This window comes from Lissotriton vulgaris, chromosome 4_1 (assembly GCF_964263255.1).
Source record: "Lissotriton vulgaris chromosome 4_1, aLisVul1.2, whole genome shotgun sequence".
Classification (NCBI taxonomy): Eukaryota; Metazoa; Chordata; class Amphibia; order Caudata; family Salamandridae; genus Lissotriton; species Lissotriton vulgaris.
Window position 1 is genome coordinate 677,979,722 of NC_141691.1, and position 22,003 is coordinate 678,001,724.

General features: G+C 42.4%; 1 protein-coding gene across 1 annotated transcript in view; it reads left to right on the forward strand.

Annotated features, from left to right (window-relative positions):
• COBL (cordon-bleu WH2 repeat protein) overlaps positions 1-22,003 on the forward strand; it is a 955,089-nt gene that overhangs the window by 357,702 nt on the left and 575,384 nt on the right. The window contains exon 4 of the mRNA XM_086964957.1: positions 15,822-16,032. Coding sequence (XP_086821083.1) covers positions 15,822-16,032 — 211 coding nt within the window. The remainder of the gene's footprint in view (positions 1-15,821; positions 16,033-22,003) is intronic.

Consider the following 22,003-nt stretch of genomic DNA (forward strand, 5'->3'; position numbering starts at 1 on the left):
GTTCTGTGAATCGGCCCATGTGACTTTAAAGGACACACAGATCTCTCAATCGAATGCATTAACTAAGAGTTATTTCACCAGTATTATGTCCTGACGCTTATTAGACCCGCATACATCTCTGCAGCAGGTACCTTTACCCCTAAGCTAGCTTGAAATGCATTCTGTGACCGCTTAAGGAACCAAGAGCTGGTTCACTAAGTCCTTTTTTCATTGTTACCAAATTTCTTTTTGAGGCACAGTTTGTAAATAAAAGCAAAGTCTTCTTGTCATAAGGCCCAACCCTGATTACTCTGCCTCAGTTGACTCCATTTTCTTTTCTCCTTCTTTTCTCCTTCCACCCTTAATTCATAACTTCCAAAGTAAATATTTTCCATTTTTAGCACTATTTCTAGCTCAGACCAAGGAGAAAGTTGTCACCCAAATTATGGCACAAAAGTGGACTCTTACCAGGTGTATAAGCCAGTGGCAGCTGGCATGGATCTGGGGTGGTGGGTCGAGGGGGAATGGGGTGTAAAAAAGACACTTGCCTCCTCGCCACTCTCCCCCAAGTCGTCTCTCCCCCGCGTCTGCCGAACAGGAAGCTGCCACGCTCCCTTAAGCCAAACACAACGCTGCAATGCATTGTTGTGATTGGTCTGAGAACCGTAGTTTAGCGCGCAGATGGGGAGTGGCCTGGGCATGTTCTACACCCAGGCTGTAATGAGCCTGGGTGCAGAACATGTGAATTGCGCATAGCCGCCCAAAGCGCCATGCGCACTTCAGTGTACCCACCACTCCTCCCCCGTGCTGCTCTGTGAGCAGAGCAGCCCTGCTCCCCTGCTGCCTCAGCAGGACAAAATACAACAATAATAACATCAAGTTATCATCATTTTGTTTTTCCTTTCTTTCACTGCTGCAAAGTAGTGGGGCGACACTCCTCCGCCTTAACAGAGGAGCTGCCACTGGTATAGCTGTATTCACTGTGTCCATACTAAACCGTGAACATGAATCAGGAAGCTGAAATATTACAGAGGGAACTCTTAATGCAGCTCTCTTTAGCATCCGCACAACAGCTCTTCCTCTAAGGCTCCCAGGTATTTGCTGCAGAAATATCCTGCTGTAAACTCAGCACCTGATTTCCAGTGGATACCAGCTCTTTGCCCTCAGCCACTGGTTTTAAATGCCAGACCATTTAATAATAAAAGAGAGGAGGGGATCGAGATGACAAGTCTTTGCTAAATATAGCTGATCTTGATTTATCTTTCCTCAGGGTTTCTTTCCTCTTTGAGTTTCTGTAACCTTGGCACAGCTGTGCAGTTTTATTGACACGCGTGATTTGTAAATCAATAGCAAGGCATTTTTGAGCTCACTGTGAACTAGAGGGAATATAATATAAACTGAGAAACAAATATACAAGAGAGGCAAACCACTCCTTCAGGCAGATAAGCAAAGTTTCCCATTAAAGGCAAATCTTTACACACCCTTTAGAACACTGCTGGTTATTTCCACACTGCCGGTTTAGGCTTGGCTACAGACAGCTCCAGCCTTTTGCCGGATATTTTCTAATCTTTCTAAAAAAATATATATAAATAAAGATGCTTTGGGTCATCCTTCTTCGAATTTTTCCTTATTGATGTCATATTCTTGTCCCTCAGGTGTATTATTCCACCTCCTAGACTATACTGTCATTGCAATCCATGGAGTGCATTGTTCTCAGAAGCTAAATGAATGTAAGAAGTTCCTTTGCCAGCAATAAATATTTTATGAATTTCTTTAAAGAACTATTCAAGGAAAATGTTTTCTTTCTCATTTAAGTGAGTCACACTGAGTCTCTTAACTTCAACAGATATTTAAAGGACAGTGAGACAGCGTAAAATGATTTAATTATAATGTTCAAATGTATCACCATCTTTCGTTATGGGTTGAAAAAATCTCCCATCACTGAATAAAGGCACACATTCGAAAAAGCCAGTCTGAAAGAAATTACATGAAAAAGCAATATCTAATTCAAAGATTTAGATTCACTACTTGGGTTTATATACAACAATTTGTTTCATGGATGGAGGAGATGCCCCTTGTGTTAGAATGTCGCACAAGTCTTAATGGTTGACACCTGCAATCAGTCTAGGTCCCCGCAAAGGAAAGGGGGAGCACAAGTAGCTACTTAATAGAGGAATGCAGAGGTTCTTTCTACTATTTATTTGCCTTATAAAGTTCCGATTCCTCCTCGACTTGCCAGCATGTCGTTTTGACCTCCGATTCGATAAAACAAAAAAGGGTTCTTGTGGTCTTCTTCAGGACAGAGTGGTCTTAATATTATCTTAGTTGTTTCACTGTCAATAAGGCAGGTTAGCATAATACCAGTATGCCGGTGTTATTTGTGACATGAAGTTTGGTCTTCCCTAGGTCCATAATACTGTTTCAGCACTGACACTATATGAAGATAGTGGCTCATTTTCATGTGCAGGCCCCATCCTCATGAGTCTTATTGATAACTCTATTTTCACTGATGGTTCCAGGTGGAGTGCTCAGCTAGTGAAGAAGTTCTCAGTAGTCCAGTATACTGCTTGTCACTCACTGGGTACTGTAACAGAGAGTACAGCACTGCCTGTGCAGAAGCCTGCTATCTGCCCAGCAGCACCACTTTTTATGTAATGCAGCCTGTTCCTGACCGAAGATGAATAGCCTGTGAGAAATGCTTATGAAATAGTCTGATTGCCATCCACAGAGTGCTTCTGTAAAAGGGGCATTCAAAGCAAACATTAGTAAAGCCAATAGTAATGCCTTTAATATGCTATCACATGGAAAGGGCCTTTGTGCATGCCTGTGCAAGCGCATTAAAGCCAGTCCTGTTGGCACAACTCTCACAGCGCACTCATACAGGCATCTCAATACCCGTTCCATGACATTGGCACACTGCTCACTTACATAGACACATCTCTCACACTGCGCTCACACAAGCACACCTCGCGCCCTACTTTCAGACAGCCACACCTCTCATTCTGCTCACACACAGGCGCCACTGTCACTCTATGCTGAGAAATGCACACTTAGCTCTTCTGTTACACATGCAGCTCTCTCACTGTGAGCTCAGAGAGAGACACCCCTCATTCGATGGCACACCTCTCCCTCTGTGTTCCCACCAGTATACCTCTCATCCTGCACTCAGATAAGCACAACTCACTACCTGCACTCAGGAAGACACATTCCTCTCCAGGCACTCTGAGAGACACCCCTTTGACCCTGGACTCTGACAGAAACACCTCACCCAGCACTCAGGCATAGGTGTCCCCCTGCTATCACACACAGACTCACCACTTACCCTCCACTCACAAAGGCACACGCTCTGCCTGGCGCACACTCAGTGAACCGGCAGAAGCATCGATGCCGCATGGACCTCGCCTGTGTCAGAAGATGTTCAGGCCTGGCAGGGGCGGCTCCTCTGCAATGGCGGAGGAGCGTCGCCCCACTGGTTTAGAGCCAATAGGTGAAAAATAAAACGATGTTCTAACATCGTTTTACTTTTCATCGTTTTATTTTTCATTTACCGGCTCGGAACCAGCGCTGTAAGGAGGGGCGAAATGGGGCATGGGGGGGGAGGAATGCTATGTGCACTTCTAAGTGCATATGTGCGTTTGGCCGGCCTGAGACGGCGGCTAAACATACATGCGCACTTAGGTTTCTCTAACCTCACTTTATTGAACAGCTGGGCTGGAGAAACAGCACAGACCCCCTGTCCCGAGTGGAGCGCCTTTGCAGCCTGCTCAAGCCAATCCCTGCGCTGCTCTCAAAGAGCAGCACTGGGATTGCACAAGGAGTCTGATGCTGCCAGCTTCATGCATAATCATGAAAATGTAGTCCCCGTTTGACAGGTATCAGGAGGCATAACAGTCCTACTCACTTGTCAGCACACAGGAGGGCGGAAGGACATTTACATGCTGCTGAATGATTAATGCACACAACTGTGTGCTGGGAATCCGAGTGCTCAAAAGAGTATGAAAACCAACTTGGTGGTGGCATGTGCTGTGCATTCTAGCATCACAAGTAGACAGGTCTCGTTTGTAACACTACCGCGTCACCAACGTAAAAGCTGCTGCAGCAGCCATCTTTAATAATGAAGGGAATCCTCAGGAAGTGAGACTGAAAAATTAGAATTCATAAAATTGTATGTTTAAATTGACATAGATGGGTCGCAAATAGTATAAATGCATTGTTAGATTCATCATATTGTGTTTACCTTGGCATGAATAGGCCACACCATTTATTTATTGCACCTTAGCCGGATTGCACTGAAAACGTAGCTTTTAAAAGTTGCACAGTGCACTGTGTTCATGTTTTCATTTATATAGTATGTTTCCTCTCTAGATGATACAGTCGAAATGTACCCTGTTCTGTAGCAAGGCTTGTTTTAGCTGTAACCATTACAAGCTCACTGCCTGCTGCCGAAGAGCGCACATAAAATGTTTCAATATTCAAAGTTGATGTCTGTGCTAGCAGAGCTGTATGGTATTCATATTTTCAATGTGCTGTTGTTTAGCTCTGCAATGTCATTTCCATTTTTATGTAGGTTGAAAGTCCTAGTTGTATAATATTGGGAGGGTCAAAACTAGACGCGCCCTCTCTAAGGAAAAAGCTCTTGGGTGGGGGGAGGTGGGCTGCCTGCTGAGTTCTATCAGAGGAGGGTGGGCTTCTTTGCAGATCCTCTGCTGGTGGTGTTTCAGGTGTTATTTACAAGGGTACAAATGCCTGACTCTATGAAAGAGATAAGAGGATGTGGTCTCACGGCTAGACCGCATGCGTTGGAGCTGGGAAACCAAGGTTCGAGCCTCGGGGTCGACTCCACATCTTGTGAATCTGGGCAAATCACTTAATCTAGTCGTGCCTACCAAAAAAAATGAAAGTGTCCTTGTGTAATGTAACTGGTGCTCATGTGAAGCACTCCAATACCTTAGGGTCGAGTTTGCACTATGTAAATCTGCAAAAAAAAGGATGTTAAAGAGATCTCCTCTTACCACCCCCTCTCGATGCTAAATGTTGATGTTAAAACACTTAGCAAGCTCCTAGCGAACAGGTTGCTGGGCCACCTGCCATCCCTGGTCCATGAGGGCCTGTGTGGTTTCCTCCCCTGCAGAAATACTCTCTGTAATTTGAGAATGCTGACCCTGTTCAGGCACGTGCCGGTTCACGCGATGATTCATACGCCCTGGCACTGCTTGACATTGAGCTGGCATTCGATTCCCTAACGTGGGAATTCCTGGGACAGGTGGGAGTTGGGGAGACAGTTATCAACTGGGTGCAACTGCTATCTCGGTATCTCTACGTTTTTCAAGGCTCATTGTTTGACATACTAAGAAATATTTCATCAAACTGGATTGAACCATTGTTGACTGGTAGGAAGAGGGCCAGTCTGGCAACTCTGAAGCAGCCCTAGCGGCAGGGTGAGTTGTAACTACCCTATTTAGCACTATACTATCTTGCCATGCAGCTCCAACGTGCCGTACATTGGTTGGACGAGGGGAAAAGCGTTTGCTTTGCGGCACTGTTGGCGCAATGCCCTTACCCGAACTTCTGATATTGGGAGGAAGAGCTCCTTACTCGGTCCCCATGTCATGTGATGAGACAGGTGTGTAAAGCTTGGGAGGGAGCGGTCTGTCGGGTGTTGTGGTGTGCTCCTTACGCACCGACATGCCTATATGGTCTCTGCGGCTTTTCAGTCAAATAGCTCACACAATAGCGATGGATCGATTGCGGGAAGTGGGTTGTAACACTCTTCAAAACCTGTACCCATATGACAGTCTCATTACACTACAGGATGCAGTGGAACCTTTTAATCTGGGGCAGGGGCAATTTCTACAGTTTGCTAAGATGGTGGCCACAGCTCGCGAGATATGACCCTCACTCCCGTAGGTCCCCAAAGAGTCTCACACATTAGTCACTTTACTCGATATGGCTGTGTGCTGTAAATTGATCTCCATTATCTATAGGACACTCAGAGAGGATGTCTCACTGTTCTAACTGTCGGTAATGGGCATACTGTAAGAGGCAATGGGGGAACAGATTACAGACAAGGAGTGGGAGAGCTTGCACGCAGGGGTACACACAGCCACTGCTAATGCTAGGTTACAATTAATTTATTACAAAGTTATCCATCAAGTATACCGTACTCCCGTCACGTTGCAACCATTTATCCGGGCAGGGAGTCTACCTCTCCCCGGTGTTTGGTGAGGGAGCTGACTTTCTCAACATGATGTGGGGATGCCCTGAACGTGGAACATACTGGCGGACCATAGTTGGCAGGTTTAACATGGCCACGGGATGGGTGGTCGCTCGTGAATCCAGACAATGCCTGTTAGGCCTGATCCCGATGCATAAGACGAAGGGCATAAGTAGGAGATTTCTGGTATTGGGATTTATCCTTGCCAAACGCAGAGTGGCTATTCATTGGCTGTCTCCGTCCCAGTGGACAGTGGCTGAAGAGAGACGCATGCGTAAATGCTGGATGGATAACAAACTAGCTCCCAACTGTGCCACTATGCTTGCGGACTTATTTGAGCCTCCCAAAGCTAGGCCTTCCTAGGCAAGTGTGCCGGTGTGGTTGATATGAACATTGCTTCTATTAGAGAGTGCCTCTGGTGTGTGTGTGACTGTGATTCCTGAGTTTGGTTGGATTCTCCGGGGGGATGTCTCTTGCTACTTCTCCTACTTTAACCCAGCTTAAGCTCCATAAATGATCATAAGCAACTACTGTAGTAGAGCAAGGGGGGAGCGGGGTGGTGGGATCTGGGGTGTTATGGATATGTAACTGTTTTCTTGTATCATTCTGTATTGTATACCAATATACCAATAGAAATTATACCAAAAATGAATATTAGTAGGGTGTTTAGAGTGACCTTGTATCATTTAATAACACTTTGGAATGATGATTGGCTTTTATTAAATCAGCATTAAGAGTAAACCCATGGTGCAACTTAACATCATGATTAGGACCTGGATCTCTGCTGTTGAAATGCTGCAGAAACTGTTGTATTTGGGATCTGAGCCAATTTCTTCCCTTATTTCTAGAGACAGCCTCCATGTCAGACTATTGTTTGACTTTGAATTTAGAATATTTTCTCTTCTGCCTTTAAATTGGCATGTGTGATCTGCAGTGTAGGATAGCCTACAATTCTACACCTTCCTTCCCCTCGCCCGTTCGACCAGAATGTGTCCACCACCGCTGACCGCTTGTAATGTGGGTGGGTCCTGATTTAGTCTACATTCATTACCATACCACATCCCGCAATAACCACTCCACGCTGTTAGCTAGCGTAAAAGGGCATTTATTAGCACAGGGTTGAACAACCAAACTTAAACCTAACACCAATAACAATTAACAATCCCCAACCTCATGTCTTTCATCCATCATCACTCCCACACTCCAGTTACTCACTCCCAATTCACCCCGTGACCTCTTCACTTATACCATTCGCTTCCTCACGTCTCTTTCTACCTCTTCCAGCATCTCCCGCCATTCCACTCCTGCCTTGCCTGCCACACCCCCATCCTGCACCTGTATCCCCCTCCCCGGAAGGGTGAGTATGCCCGTCATGGACTCCCCTCCCCTCCCAAATACTGCTAGCAACCCATCCTAAACTGGCACGCTATTCAAAGCCAATACCCTTTCCCACTCCTAAAACAAGTAGGGTGGGAGGGTGGTCAAAACTTTTCCTAACCTCCACCCTGAGGCGCTGGGGACAGGAAGAGGAAGAACTTCCTCTACTGCCCCCTTATAACCTTTTGCCTAAAACCCCACCCCGAAGCCCACCCCTACACTGCCTAAACACCCTATCCTTGTCTCGCACGAACACCCCAGGGGAAGACTGGCCTGTCGACCTCACTTCCCCTGGGGGCCACATAATGCGTATTTCTTCCCTGTTTTTTGTCGCCTCTTTAAATTACATTACCTTGGTTTGTGTCTGAGGACAAGTTAGAGTGAGAGAAATAGGCTCAGGCAAAGGATGCATCTCTTATTTGCGTGTTGCTTTTGTTCGGATCCATGGGCAATGCCACTCGTCTTTTTCAAAGTTAAGCCAGAATTTCACATTCGCCATGGTAAACGAAACAAAAGAGGTAATCGATTAAAAATATTTTTTCAAATGTTACTAAAATATTTACATTTATATGTTCCAAAAATATTACAATTAATATTGTTTAAAAAAATATGTGAATTTACTCTCCCCACCCATTCCACTATTAACTCAACATCTCTCACCTAAACTTATAATGAAAAATGTAACATATATGTTTTAAACAATGTCAAATTATAATCAAAAAACCATAAAACAGCAATATACATTACAGAGATATTAAACACAAGATGTTACCAACAATATTAAAAAAATACTTACAAATATTATATTCTTGCCTGCAATATTTTCTCCCACAATGCCTTTCATCACAATACATTTGACTCAATATTTGTCTCCCACAATAAATCTATAGCATGGTGGAACATCCATCCATTCTTCAAGTTAATAGCAGGGACATTGATAGTATGTGATTCTAAGCCAGCTGAATTTTCTACATAATTACAGTTTTTCAGCCCTTGCTACATAATCGATCATTTATTGCATAATTTGCAAATTTCAGCAAAAAAACCTGTTTCTAGTTCAAATAAAATGTTATTAAAGGCGAGTTGCCCAATTTGGAAAGGTTAACTGGCCACCTTTTAGTTGCTGACTGCTGCTTTCAATTCTTAAACTAGAACTAAGAAGGACAAACATTTAGCCAGATAGGATTAATGTGAATTAAAATGACAAAATGTGGCACATTAATGCCACAAAACTTGACTTTTCTTGCTGCATAATTTAGTCAACCCTGCCTGCAATTTGGTCCTCAATTGCCACAAAATTCCAGTGACCAGAGTATTAGGGACCTATTAATATATAATATTATTATTGTTCATGTTACTTAAAGTGATTTCAACTTAGCAACAGGGAGAGGTTAAGTAGAGGGTAATCAGTAATGGCACAAATCTAGAGATCACAATTCTAGATCTAATAACAATTATTATGATTAGAAACATTTATATATATAGCAGTAAACATCCTACTTTGAACCGTTCTAGGCTATGTAAATAACATATATTGCCTTCACCCATTTACATGTCTTGTTATTAACCCCTTCCATGCTGCCTTCGGCCATTGGCCGACGGCAACGCTACCTCGCTGGTGCTGCCGTCGGCCAATGGCCGACGCGGCCCCGCCCGTTTTGCGGAAGTGCTGCACTTCCGCAAAATCGGCCGCGCTGCCAAGGTGTCAAGCCCTGTGCAAAAACAAAAAAGAAAAATTTGATCAATTTTCTCGATCATAAATTGCAATGGCTTAAAAAATGTGTAAAGTTAAACAGCTGCATTTCTCCTTCTTTTAAGATTCACAGTAGGAAAGTATACGTGATCCTCCAGGAAACCAGTGAAGGGTAATTGATAGAGTGAACGTTTCTGCATTGAGTGGAAGGGTGGAGAGCAGCTATTAATACCAGAAAAGCGACTCTGAACCAGTAGTCTGCCTAACCCATAACTGGTAAACCTATTGCTGACATTTGTGACTTAACAGTACCAACCTGAATGCTGCAAAAACTGTACCAGTAGGATACTGTATAGGTAGGATTAAAGCTTCAGTACTTTGTTTGCATCTCTAAATAAATGATGCATCAGCAAGTAATGTCTTATCGAAGGACCTGAAGAAAAAGGGTCCGAGGCAGGGCTAATATATGGGGTGGAGCAGACATGGTTGTTTGTACCCAGGCCCCACATTTTTTCAGGGCCCCACACTGATGCTGCAAAATTAATTTATATAGCAGGAAAGCGGGTCTAGCCTGCTGTTATATATTCCTGTGTTATATATACGTTCGCAATAGCAGCCGCCACTAGGTGGCGCCATATGCTTGAGTAGCCTTTAAATATTCATTGGTTCTATTCTGAAGGAGTTAATTGTGATGCCACAAAGCCATAGAGGGGCTCCATAAGAAGCTAGTGACCCAGGACCCACAAATTCTTTTGACAAGCATTGTCAGAAGAGGTACTGGTCTGGCAATTTCTTCTCTCACAGATTTAAGTATTTGAAAGGGCTCACATTTGGGCGCAATAGTAAATTAAAAAAAATGGGGAGAAAGTGGAAATTGGGGACACCTGGAAGAACATGAAGACCTCAAAAAAGAGTGGGCAAACGGAAAGAAAATGCAAGCAGAGCATGAGTTGCAAAGGGTGGATCTAGAACCTCTCTGATCAGGGAATAGTAGTAGTGGTAGTAGCAGTGTAGTAGGCTTTATTCGATCTTTTAAAAATAACCATTAAAGCATAAGGTATAAATAAAAATATAAGCGTGATATTACAATATCAATAAGTGTTCCAGCAGGTCATAATAAAACAGTAACTAATACAGTAAGGTGCAGTATCTTAAAACCCAACAAGTTTAAAACATAAATGATTTCTTATGTCATAGCAGAATCTTCAGAAAAGAACAACAACTAGAACAGACTGAAGGTGAGCTGAGCTGTTGAAGAAATAGTAAAGGAGGTCTGCACTAAGCATGGGCGAATTTTGCGAATCTGGCGTTCGCGAATTTGCGTATTTGCGAACTCGCAATCCGCAAAATCTGCGAATTCTCGCGAATTTGCGAATTTTATTTTGTGTTCGCAAGGGTTTCTGCCAGTTCGCGAGGCTTTTGTACCAGTTCGCAATTGCAAACTTAGTTGTCGGCTCGCAACGGTCGCGACTATGTTGTTTCTACGTCTGGTACATCATCACAGGTTCCCAGCACCCTCTGTTTCACCACTGCCACCCTCTGGTACATCAATGCCACCCTCTGGTTCATCATCACTGTAGATTATGGGGGGAAAAATCAAGCACACCTGCCCTGCTTCAACTGACATGAATTAATTTGGGGTTGATTTATTAATGTGTCACTGTTTTAAAATTCCAGTCTGGCACCTGCTTCCTTACCTGTAATTTGCTTTCTGTTGCAGTGCAATTTTTTTTCCAGAACCTTTGTGGCCTACTTGTAGCTATTCTATGAGCCTGCTGTGAGGGTCAGAGCAGGGTCATAGAATTGTTGCAACTAGCAACTGAACTCTGGGGGACCCCAGTCAGGAAGCACTACAGTGAATGGTTACTATTACTAATGATGAGTTTGAACTTTTGCACCTGCTGAGTGCTTTCAGTTTTGCAAAAGTCGTTTTTCTGCAGAACAGCAACTGTAATGCTCCAAACAAACATAGGCAACTGAACTCTGGAGGGGCCCCTCAGGAAGTACTACAGGGAATGGTTACTAATGATGAGTGAACTTTTGCACCTGCTGAGTGCTTTCAGTTTTGCAAAACTCATTTTTCTGCAGAACAGCAACTGTAATGCCCCAAACAAACTTACTTGTGAAAGTTGATTTCTAATCCAAAAGTGATCCAAAGAAAGTCAAAAGGCCTCAAATCCAAAAAAGTGCAGGCAAATGCCAACCTGAGGAGTTATTCTGATAAAAATCATCATTTTCAGAAGGTCTATGCTGCTTGCTAGTGGATTTCTTGTGCAGAATTGCAAATTTTGTAATTTCGCTAGTGCGAGATTGTTGCTGCCCGCCGCACCTATATGTTCGCAAAACTCCCGCGCCAAACTCCCGCGGGATCCCGCAGCAAGATCCAAAATGGCACAGCACTCGCAAAATATTGAGAAAAACAACTCGGCAAATGCTGAATGATGGTAAGTGAACGCCGCACGCCGCAAAATTGTATCACCAAGAAAAAAAAATCTGCTGTGTGCGAATTTGCGGATTTTCGGTAAATTCGCGAGCGTTCGCGGATTGCGAATTTACCAACAATCCGCAAAATCCGCGTGCGGAACGGATTTCCGCCCATGCTTAGTCTGCACCTTACCGTCCCCAAACTAAAACAGGAAATAAAAACTTTTTACCAAATGGACGATAACATTTACACAAAAACTTAAATTGTAACAAAGGGCCTAATTAATATGTCGGGCGGAGCGCCACCGATAGGCGTCTGGGGTGGTCTGTCCGACAGACAGCCCTTCGGTACGACCGCCGTATTTTGATGCATGCGGTCGGACTGTTAGCAGTTGGGGGGAAGACCACCATCTCTGCCTGGGTCTCAGATCCTGATGGGGTGGCGGTCAGAATCGTAGTCCTGACAAGAGGCGGTTCTGAGGCAGGCACCGCCATCGGGATTACGATGTCTCTTTCCAATAGCCTTTTCATAGTGGGAAGACTGCCATGAAAAGGCTTTCGAAAAGGGACTTTGGGGGCCCCAAACATGGCCTCTGTCCCTCATGGGCCACTACAAATTGGCCTTGGGGTCACTTGTAGTGCCCCAATGGACACCCATGCACTGTGTGTCCTCCACCGCATGGTGCAGGGCACACAGTGCATGGATGTGCACAAAGTGCTCTTTAACACTATGGCTTGTGCTGCTGCCCTTTTCCTGGGCCGCAGTACAAGCCGCAGTGTTAAAGAGCACTTTCTGACCCCCAGCACAATGGTCCTATCGCAATTGGGCAGTTGGAACGCAGATTGCTTGTTGAGCAGTCTCCTGTCTGCCGTGATAGCGGTTGGCGGTCCGCCTAGCCGATATTATAATCAGGGCCTGAGTTTGTACTGAATGCTCATCACATGGACAAATGAAACAGCCACAGACTGGACCAGTGGAATGTATAAGTGGCTTCTAGTTAGCCCAAATCTAAATCTGGTTAATAAAATCTGATCCCAAGTAGAAAGCACCCAATCCAAATGCAGCTCCGGACCCATATTGGTTCATATAAAGGCGTGCTTAACATTAAATGATTTAAGCTGCTCCACAGCCTCCCTTTCCTGTTGTCTTAGGGCCAAGAAATTTGATCTAACTCACCGTCTGTCCTTGAGCTGAAGAGACCTCACACTTTTATAACCCCACACGCCAGAATCGTATGTTAGGACTGGTAAACACATCCTCTTATACATTTTTATCAGGCCTCGAAAAATCATAAAAATATGACTAGACCTGGAGGTCAAGTGACTTAAATAATCTACTTGACCTATTTGTAACGCTCTTTACCCATAACTGGTTTCAAATGATGTGATTGTGGGCAAATATTTTGATTCATTGAACCGCCATTTCCTTCATTATCACATATGAGAGTTCCTTCAAATGTGAGAGTTTGGCATGTCTGCTGTACAAAAAAACTCTTTTGTTTAATTTAATAGACAAAACTTTTTTCCTTATATAATACAAATCTAGCCACATATCGGATGCACATGACCCCTGAATTGCCTCTTAGTTCATTAAAAGCATTGTCATAAGGGCGGGAGCAGGAATGTTTCTCAAATCATGTTTAAAAACTATCCTTTTTAATACATAAATAACTAAAACATGAAGTGGTAGCACACTGCCATTTGTAATCAGCAGATTTTACATTGAAATGGCCACAATCCTTCCAACTGACATGCATTTTTACTGATAAAACTATATAGTGTACAAACAATAATGTTTGAAAATAGAGTTTCTGCAAATATATGCCTTTTGCACATCATCAAGTAAAGTGTTCTGGTTGTTTTGCTCCCAATTAACTCTTTTTTTGCATCACACCTTAATTACAAAAAACGTGCTTTAATTATTCCTTATATATTTTGAAATATTAGTAATATTAACTTACAGGCTATTTATTTAAATGTTATGTGTTAGGGAAAAAATAACTGACATCTTCAGACAGCTCACTTGACTCTAACTCTAGTAAGAGAGAGAAATATAAACTCCATTTTCCAAGCACTGGCAGTTGACCTCTTTACTTGAACAAACAGTAAATGTGGCAAGTTAAAAACAAGATTCAATTGCATCTTTATCACTCTTTCATTTTCTGAATGAACAGCACACCTGTTCCTTTCCAACCTAAGTTCCCTCCCAGATGGGACTATTAGGTGCTAGCTCGACACAATTAAATTTGACTTCAAATTGTGAGTGGGCGAGTAGACTTTTCGAGGCCTGTTTATAACAGGGCAGAGATAGGTTTCTCTCCTATGGTTGGAGCCCAGTTAAAAAGAAACCATATAGCATTTACAAATCTCTGGATTCTCCTGGTCAGGCACGGCACCTAGGTGCACAGAAAATAAAAAAAGACTCCCAGATAACAAAACTCATGGGCTCTCGAGACTGGTTTACCATGGTTGGTCAAACAGCGAGACTTAATATGGCTTGGACCACAGACCATTAAAAAGGTTTTAGCAAGGTTGGGCTCAAGATTGATTTGGCCCTTAAAAATAACAATGGCATCCCAAAAAGGTTTGAGCCCATTAGACGTTCTAGCCAACAACGTGGCTTTGTATTCATACTGAAGAACTGGGTCTGCTTTGTAATTAACTTTGGGCATATCCTTGCCATTCATTATCAACCCAGTTTCAAGTCTATTCATATCAAATAAAAATAACAAATAGGCAAGGATACAGCCCAGCCTTACCCCCCCTATACTGTCCAAACTGCTCTGTACATTCCGCCCCATTCCTTTATGTGACAGTAGTTGTGAGATCAAAATGCAAGGCTTATAGAAAGGCAACAATGCCTTTCTCCATCCACAACTATTTCTTTATTTATATTTGTTTTATTTTTAAATTCTCTTTTTATTAAACAGTTGTGATGATACAGTGGGAAGCCGTAAAACAATAAAATACAATGTTAGTAGGACTCAGGACTATTTCACCCACAACTATTTTCATATCAATCAATCATATCATTTGTAAAGCGCACTACTCACCCGTGAGGGTCTCAAGGCGCTGGGGTGGGGAATGCTGCTACTGCTCGAAAAGCCAGGTCTTGAGGAGTTTTCTGAAGGTCAGCAGGCCTTGGGTCTGCCGTATGTGGATGGGGAGGGTGTTTGCTGCGAGGTGGGAGAACGATCTGCGGCCTGAGTTCGCTCTTCGGAAGTGGGAGACTGTAGCGAGGTCGAGGTCGGCAGAGCGGAGCTGGTGGGTTGGGGTGTAGAAGCTGAGTCGTCTGTTGAGGTACGTTGGTCCGGTGTTGTGGAGTGCCTTGTGTGCGTGGGTGAGGAGCTTGAAGGTTATCCTCTTGTTGACCGGGAGCCAGTGCAGGTCTCTCAGGTGGGGTGTGATGTGGCTGCGGCGAGGGATGTCGAGGATCAGGCGTGGAGAGGCGTTCTGGATGCGTTGGAGCCGTCTCATGAGTTTGGCCGAGGCTCCTGCGTAGAGGGCGTTTCCATAGTCCAACCTACTGCTGACAAGGGCCTGGGTGAATCTTCTTCTCGTTTCAGTGGGGATCCACTTGTAGATCCTACGGAGCATGCGGAGGGTGTTGAAGCAGTTAGATCTAACAATGCTGTCAAATGTGCAGGAGATATCCATGTAAGCCAGGTACATGGAACTGCGCTTAGAAAATCTGTACTTAATAATTAAAAGATGTAGTTTTAAGCACTGTTCCATAGTACCTATCCTTGAAATTATATTATTGTGCTGCATTCACGCTGTTAACCTATCCCAGACCATTCTTCCCACAATTTTAACTGTGGATTCTAGGAAGGAGTTTGGATGGGAACAACTGGGGATAGCACGAGTCTCTAATACTTTTATGCACATCCAGATTTATTTTGATATAAAACAGCATAGGATGGTCTGCTATAAGTGTGATTGAATGTAAAACTGTTGCTAGTATGATTTTCACTATACAGACTCATGCTGTGACATCATTTATCGACTTAAACATGTTTTCAGTGTTAAGGCAATGTAATGAAGTATCCCAGATTGCAAATGGCTGACGCTAACACTATGTACAAGAACAAACAAGCATCACTGAAGTCCTGCTATATTTCTTACCTTCTACAGTAAAGCGATGATAGATCTGCTGGTGGAGTTGTGCAGTCGATACCACCTAAATCCAGCTCATCATTTTCTTGAAATTACGGCAAGCGAAACTCAAGTACCAATAAAGTTCAAGCCAAATACCTTGATTGGAACACTAGATGTACATACAGTCCATCTGAAGGAGAAAGCCCCAGAAGGAAAAATGAAGAAACCACCACCCAGGATACCTGAGGTATGAAAAAGTGTCAGAATTTGATGATTTGTTGTCTGTTCAGTTTTCTCTTATGCGAGGGTTTAGCTTTTGTGAACCACTTTGCTTTATCATTGAATTTTGTCTGCAGACCCAACGATTATTGTTGTAAGATGTGGCTGTATGACCAACAATGGGGCTTGTCTTTCTTTTTATTGATTTCTTTTTAAAAACATATGTTTTTTTTTTTATTTAAAACGTGCACAAGAAGTCCAAATGTTGGTTCTGGTCTTCAATAGACATTGAGAAAATATGGATGTTCTGACTTGTTCAGACCACTATGAAAGCAAGCTATATTTGGAGACACTTACTTCTCAGTTGCTTAATTGTAGTCTTCGGCATCACGTCATGGTCATCACCTGCCTCATGTTGTTCCCCCTCCTCACATCAAGCGTGACCCTCATGTGGTTGGGGTGACTTCCTTCATGGCCCAATAATACTATGGCTCATAATCTATCTATCACAGCTTACTCCTGGAAAACAATGCAGTGCATTGATTTTATGGCTTGTGCCATTAAGTAAATTGGATAAATCAGAGACGTTCAGAGTGCTAAAGCCATAGAAGACCTTTATAGCCTACATGTAGTACCTGGCCATACAGAAACTACCTTGACTTTTATTTTTATGTCACCAGGACCTGAGCAGATTGGCATAAGTCCTACATGTGCATTCTTGGTGTTATTCTTAATTGATATACATCTTCAGAGGTACATGCATTGATCACAATAAATTCCACTCTGGCCACCTTGTTTATTCAGAAGACTATTTTGGGAACTCTTTTCAAATACGATTATAGGTAAAAGTATTGTTTTTCGACCTACAGAAATATTGATTCCAGAATTTTGATTACCATTAAAATGTAAAGGTATGCCTTTATAAGTATAAATATTGTCGAGGAACGTAAATGTTCAGTTAAGAACAATAATACTTTCCTATACTTGCCTTGATGTTATATGGTATTCTAAATTCTGTATGTTTTTTGCTCTATACAAAAAACTCAATAATGTGGTAGAACACCATCATGCATACTGGCTGACACTTGTGTGAATGGGGAACATCACTTACAACGCATTTTTTACAACGCACTACCATTACATCGCAACCATTACAACGCATACCATTACAACGCATTGCGCTGGGGGGCGCTCTAGGATAGGGAATATATTTAATTTACTATCCAACACCTTCCCTGCTATCCACGGGGACTGGAGTTGGAATAGTAAATTAAATAATTCACTATACAGCGCCTAAAAGCATTATGCGTTGTAATGGACTGCATGGTAAAAACCGCGTTGTAAAGGCATGCGATGTAAAAGCATGCGTTGTAGTGACACCAATCCGTGTGAATCGATCATGTGAGTTTGGTTGGGCTTATGAAGATCTTCTTAATTGAAAAATGAGTTGTCCTGGAAGGAGTCAGACCAAAGGAAGGCATTGACCAGCTACATGCCAACCAATGCCAGAAAAGGCAGGGCAATGTGGGGATCAGGGTTGTCTAAAGCTGCCGACGCGCATGTATGATGTTGAGGGTGAACATCCAGCAGAGCAGTGAAGCAGTTGTTTTTGGAAACAATGGGTATTTACATATAGTGGAAAGGATCTTTGAAGAAAGTATCAAACATACTATCTCTTCTCTGTGCAGCTATCTTTAAGTAGGCTTTGTGCTCGCTTCATTTGTCTTTTGTGAGTGACCATTTTCGACGGGTTGCCCTTTTTCACACTATTGTTTATGAAATACTGATTGGGCATTAAAGCTCGAAACCTAAGCATGCGGGAATTTAAAATTAATTTAATATAATATACTTATCGTTTTTGTTCAGAAAAGTAGGTTTTAATGAAAATGCGCTCATTGCAGTGCCACAGTTACAAAAACATGTGTACCAAATAACTGTTGACTAAATACATATATCTTAGTTTTCCATCATTTATTTTTATTTACATTCCCTTACAATTCTAAACAATGGTGACTTTATATAGGGCATAAAGTACCCCTTGAGGTATATTATAAGGATATGGCAAGTCACAGCGGAGTATCCTTATAAAGTCATGGATGGTGTTTTTTTCCTCATTATATGTGGTTGTACCATCACCTTTCTGAAAAAAGCTTAAGTCCTTATTGTCTTGCTCCTTGATTCAAAGCATTAGCAAGGTCCCAGACATAAAGAATAGAAGCATAGTCTGCAGTGTGAAATTAAACACGCAAAAAAGCAGTTAGTACGTTTTTGCAACAGCATATTACAACCAGTTTAATGTAAGTCAGATTGAAAATTATTGTAGCTCACAATGAGTGGTAACATGTATAGAGATTCTTTCTTTCTTGTAATGAACTACTGTAGCATGCACAAAATAAACATATTGTCATAAATACCTCCTTATCTCTGTTCATTTGGAGAAAAAAAACACAGATTGTAGAAGCCAAAAACCACTTCTCTTTTTCATTGTTTAAACTGCAGCTGGAATGGTGCTCTCTGACCTGCCTTTCACCTTGGCAGCTAGTTCTGGCAGCAGGCAATAGGATGTCACAACTCAACTGTAATAAGCTATTACAGTTGAGCAGCTACTTCATTTTCCATATTATATGTGACTGGAGACATCACAACTTGACTACAATAAAGAAATTAATGACAGGTTTATATGCAGGTATTGCAGTCTGTATTATAAAAACAGTGCAAAATATAGTTAGTCCCTGCTTGTAATCGCACAGATTAACAAAATAAAAATGATGGAATGGAATGTTGCCTTGAGTAGCTCCTAGTGGGTTTGATCGATCCAAACAGTTTGTCTGATTGAAATATACCACTACTACTGCCTATAATTGATTCTGGACTAAGTGGAACAGATTAGCAAAAACCATCAAATTGAATGCTTCCTATAATAATTCTTAGTGGTTAAGTTTGATTCAAGCATTCATATCCATTACATTTTGTTTTACTCAGTGAGAAAGGTAAAATAATCACCTTTTACTGTCTTTAGTCCAATGTAAACAAGTTGACCTCGTTTTTCCAACTATAGCCTCCAAATATTTGCAATGATATTGCTTCACTGAAATTTGTTGAAAGATTTCAACAATCCTTATCCTCATTTCCCAAGAGCTACAAGGGTAAAATAAGTATATATTTAATAAGAGAATAGCTGGGCAAAAGTGTGCATTCTTTAACACCTTGCCTGCGGCGCTGATTCTCCCCCGGTGCTGAACATTCCATTAGCGGGTGTGGTCATGACGGACGGGTTCCGTCATGAGCACAGCGCGACCGATGCTCATGACGGAACCGTTCCGTCATGAGCATCGAAGGGGGTAACCAAATGCGTGGTCAACATTGGATATTTCTATACAAATTTACAGACCTATGAATTAACCCAGACCATTATTACAAGTTAGAAAATATTGTCGTAGCCCTTTCTCAAAACACTTCTTCATTTTCTGATTAAAACGATTCTGGCAGAAGCCTCTCTTTCATCAGGAATATAAAAGAAGCATATGCCACCATACTAAGAAAATTACAGATCAACCCATTAACATCCTTCCATGCGCCAGTAGAACTTGAATCTCTTGGAATTAGTATTCTGTTATAAATGAAAATGACATCCATGCAACATTATCCTCTTTGATAGCTAACTTTCTTCAGCCATATTGCGTGTTCCGCTCCAGATTGTTAAACGTTTTCCTAGGGTGAGTTCACAGGCTTTCTTAAAGCCAGACAGACTTTGCCCCACTCAGGGAACCTTCTCTTGAGCTCAACAAACTTCCCAACTTCAAACTTTTTACTGCTGTTCCTCTACTAAGAAAGTGCTTTGAATGAAATGCAACTCTACCATTACAAAAACACAATACATGCCTCCCCTACCACTCTGGTTTGGCCTCTGATTTGAAAGTAAGGCACCAGTCTCGGGCAGGGTCAGATTGGGAATCCAAAGCAGCCCTGGCATTTTTGCCAGACCAGCACCCTGAGGGGCAGGGGTGTGAAGCACTTCTGCTTTTGTTACTCGGGCCGATATTGGAGCACCACTGCCAAACACCAAACCAGCCCTCGCCCTTCCAGCCTCCTGGGAAATGCCTGATACCTGCTATGGCCAGTCCGGCCCTGGTCTCTAGATAGTGAACAGTTGCATGAGGATTCAGGAGGAGATGTGCCGGTTTCCGTGCCTTCTTGAACTCTCAGCAGCATTTAATACAGTCGTTCAGGATTCTCTGTTATCCATTCCGGCCTGATGCAGGGACATTGGTGGGACTGGCACCAATCTTTTATACCTGGTTATACAAGTCTATTCAACTTGGGTCTGTCTGCTCTTGTCTCATCTCCGTAACATGCAGTGCAACCCGTTGTTTGATCATAGCGATGTGTTATTTAGCATCTCTATTGGGGTGTTCTACGTGGGCCCAGTTGAGCGGTGTCTTCAGTATTTTCAGCGTATTCACTGACCATTCAAAATCACTGGGAGTTTATGTTAGGTGGATATCGTGATGATTTATCATTCCTGGCCCTTCATAGACCCCAGTGTCTACGTGGAGCCCCTGAGAGATGTGCCATCACATTCACCAGATTGCTGACCTTACCTTGCTCTAAGCATATCTGTGATCTATGTTTGAGATGTCCTGTCTATGGGACTGTCTTGCTGCTGTCAAAGTGAATTTCTTCTCATCACATCCTACACCATCCCTCCTGTTCAAAACAGACTCTTCTGACTGTTAACACGTGGCATCGGTCAATCTCTGCAGCTACCCCACACTTATGGAAAGCTCTTCTTGTTGAATGCAGACTTTTCACTATTTCTTCTTTTATCAGGCTTTTACAGCACACTTCAAAACTGTGATTTTCTACGGGGGTGTTCTTTTCCTTAAGTATGTTAATTTCTGTACTTTTTTATTTATTTGCTCCCTTTTTCTACATTTTCACCCATTTTGCTCTTTTTGTTTTGTCTTGTTTTTCTTTTTCATGTATTTATGTCTTTGCATTCTGTTTTGTACAGTGGCAGCCTTACAAAGCTGGTGAGCGCCCTTATCAGTTCTTAAAGTAAATAAATAACCCAAATAAAACTATCAACGTTTTTATTGGCCCTCTGAAATAAAAAGAAGTCAGTCATACTGTTGTCATGGTGCCATTATTAAGTGTTCTTTTGATTGTAAGCCACAAATCATTCTTTACACATTTTTACTGTGGACCTGGAGTGAACGAAGGGATTGTTCATGCATGGGTTGTTTTTAACAAAGTAGACAATAAGTTGCCCATTTGTTAATTGTGCGCAGATGTCTTTTTATGATAGATGGTTCCTATAATTTATATCTTGCCGTAACTTGTTGCCCAGGTGTATGGCTAACTCTGAACCTATTAATGTTACCTAGTAATGTTCTTGCTCCAATCCAGCCTCTTTGTTGGAATACGATGCTTGTGTTTCATCATAGAGATCAAAATTACAATATAACGTCTATGTATTCAGTTGGATTCAAGAATTACTTTGTAAAGCGCCAGTTTAGAAAGGTGTTTATTACTTGCCGAGCACTCCCTGCAGCTTCCTATGGTAATATTACTTTTTGGCCCTTTATTGCTTATGCACCTTGTGAGCAATGTATGCAGTTGATTTATTATTATCTTTCATTGGCATATATTAGCATACATTCCCTGCACATGCCATGTTTATGTTTTGTAGTGCAGTCTGGATTCCAGGAGAATGTGGATTCTGGAATTCCTGGCTGCCCTGCAGTTGAACTGGAGCTGTCCAGCCTGGAGGACGCATTGCTGTGCTGCTACAAATAAACTTCTGTTTTAATTGACATTTCTCTTTGCCACACATGCCTCTTCATGTGCATTTGCCTTGTCACCTGAAGACCGACTTGTCCAAACAAGCCCCAAGGATGATGAAAGTGTGTAGGACAATTATCAAAACATTCTCAGGTTGGTTGCCGCCACTGAATTTCATCTCAAGTTGCATTTTTCTCTTTTTCAGAAAATTAGAG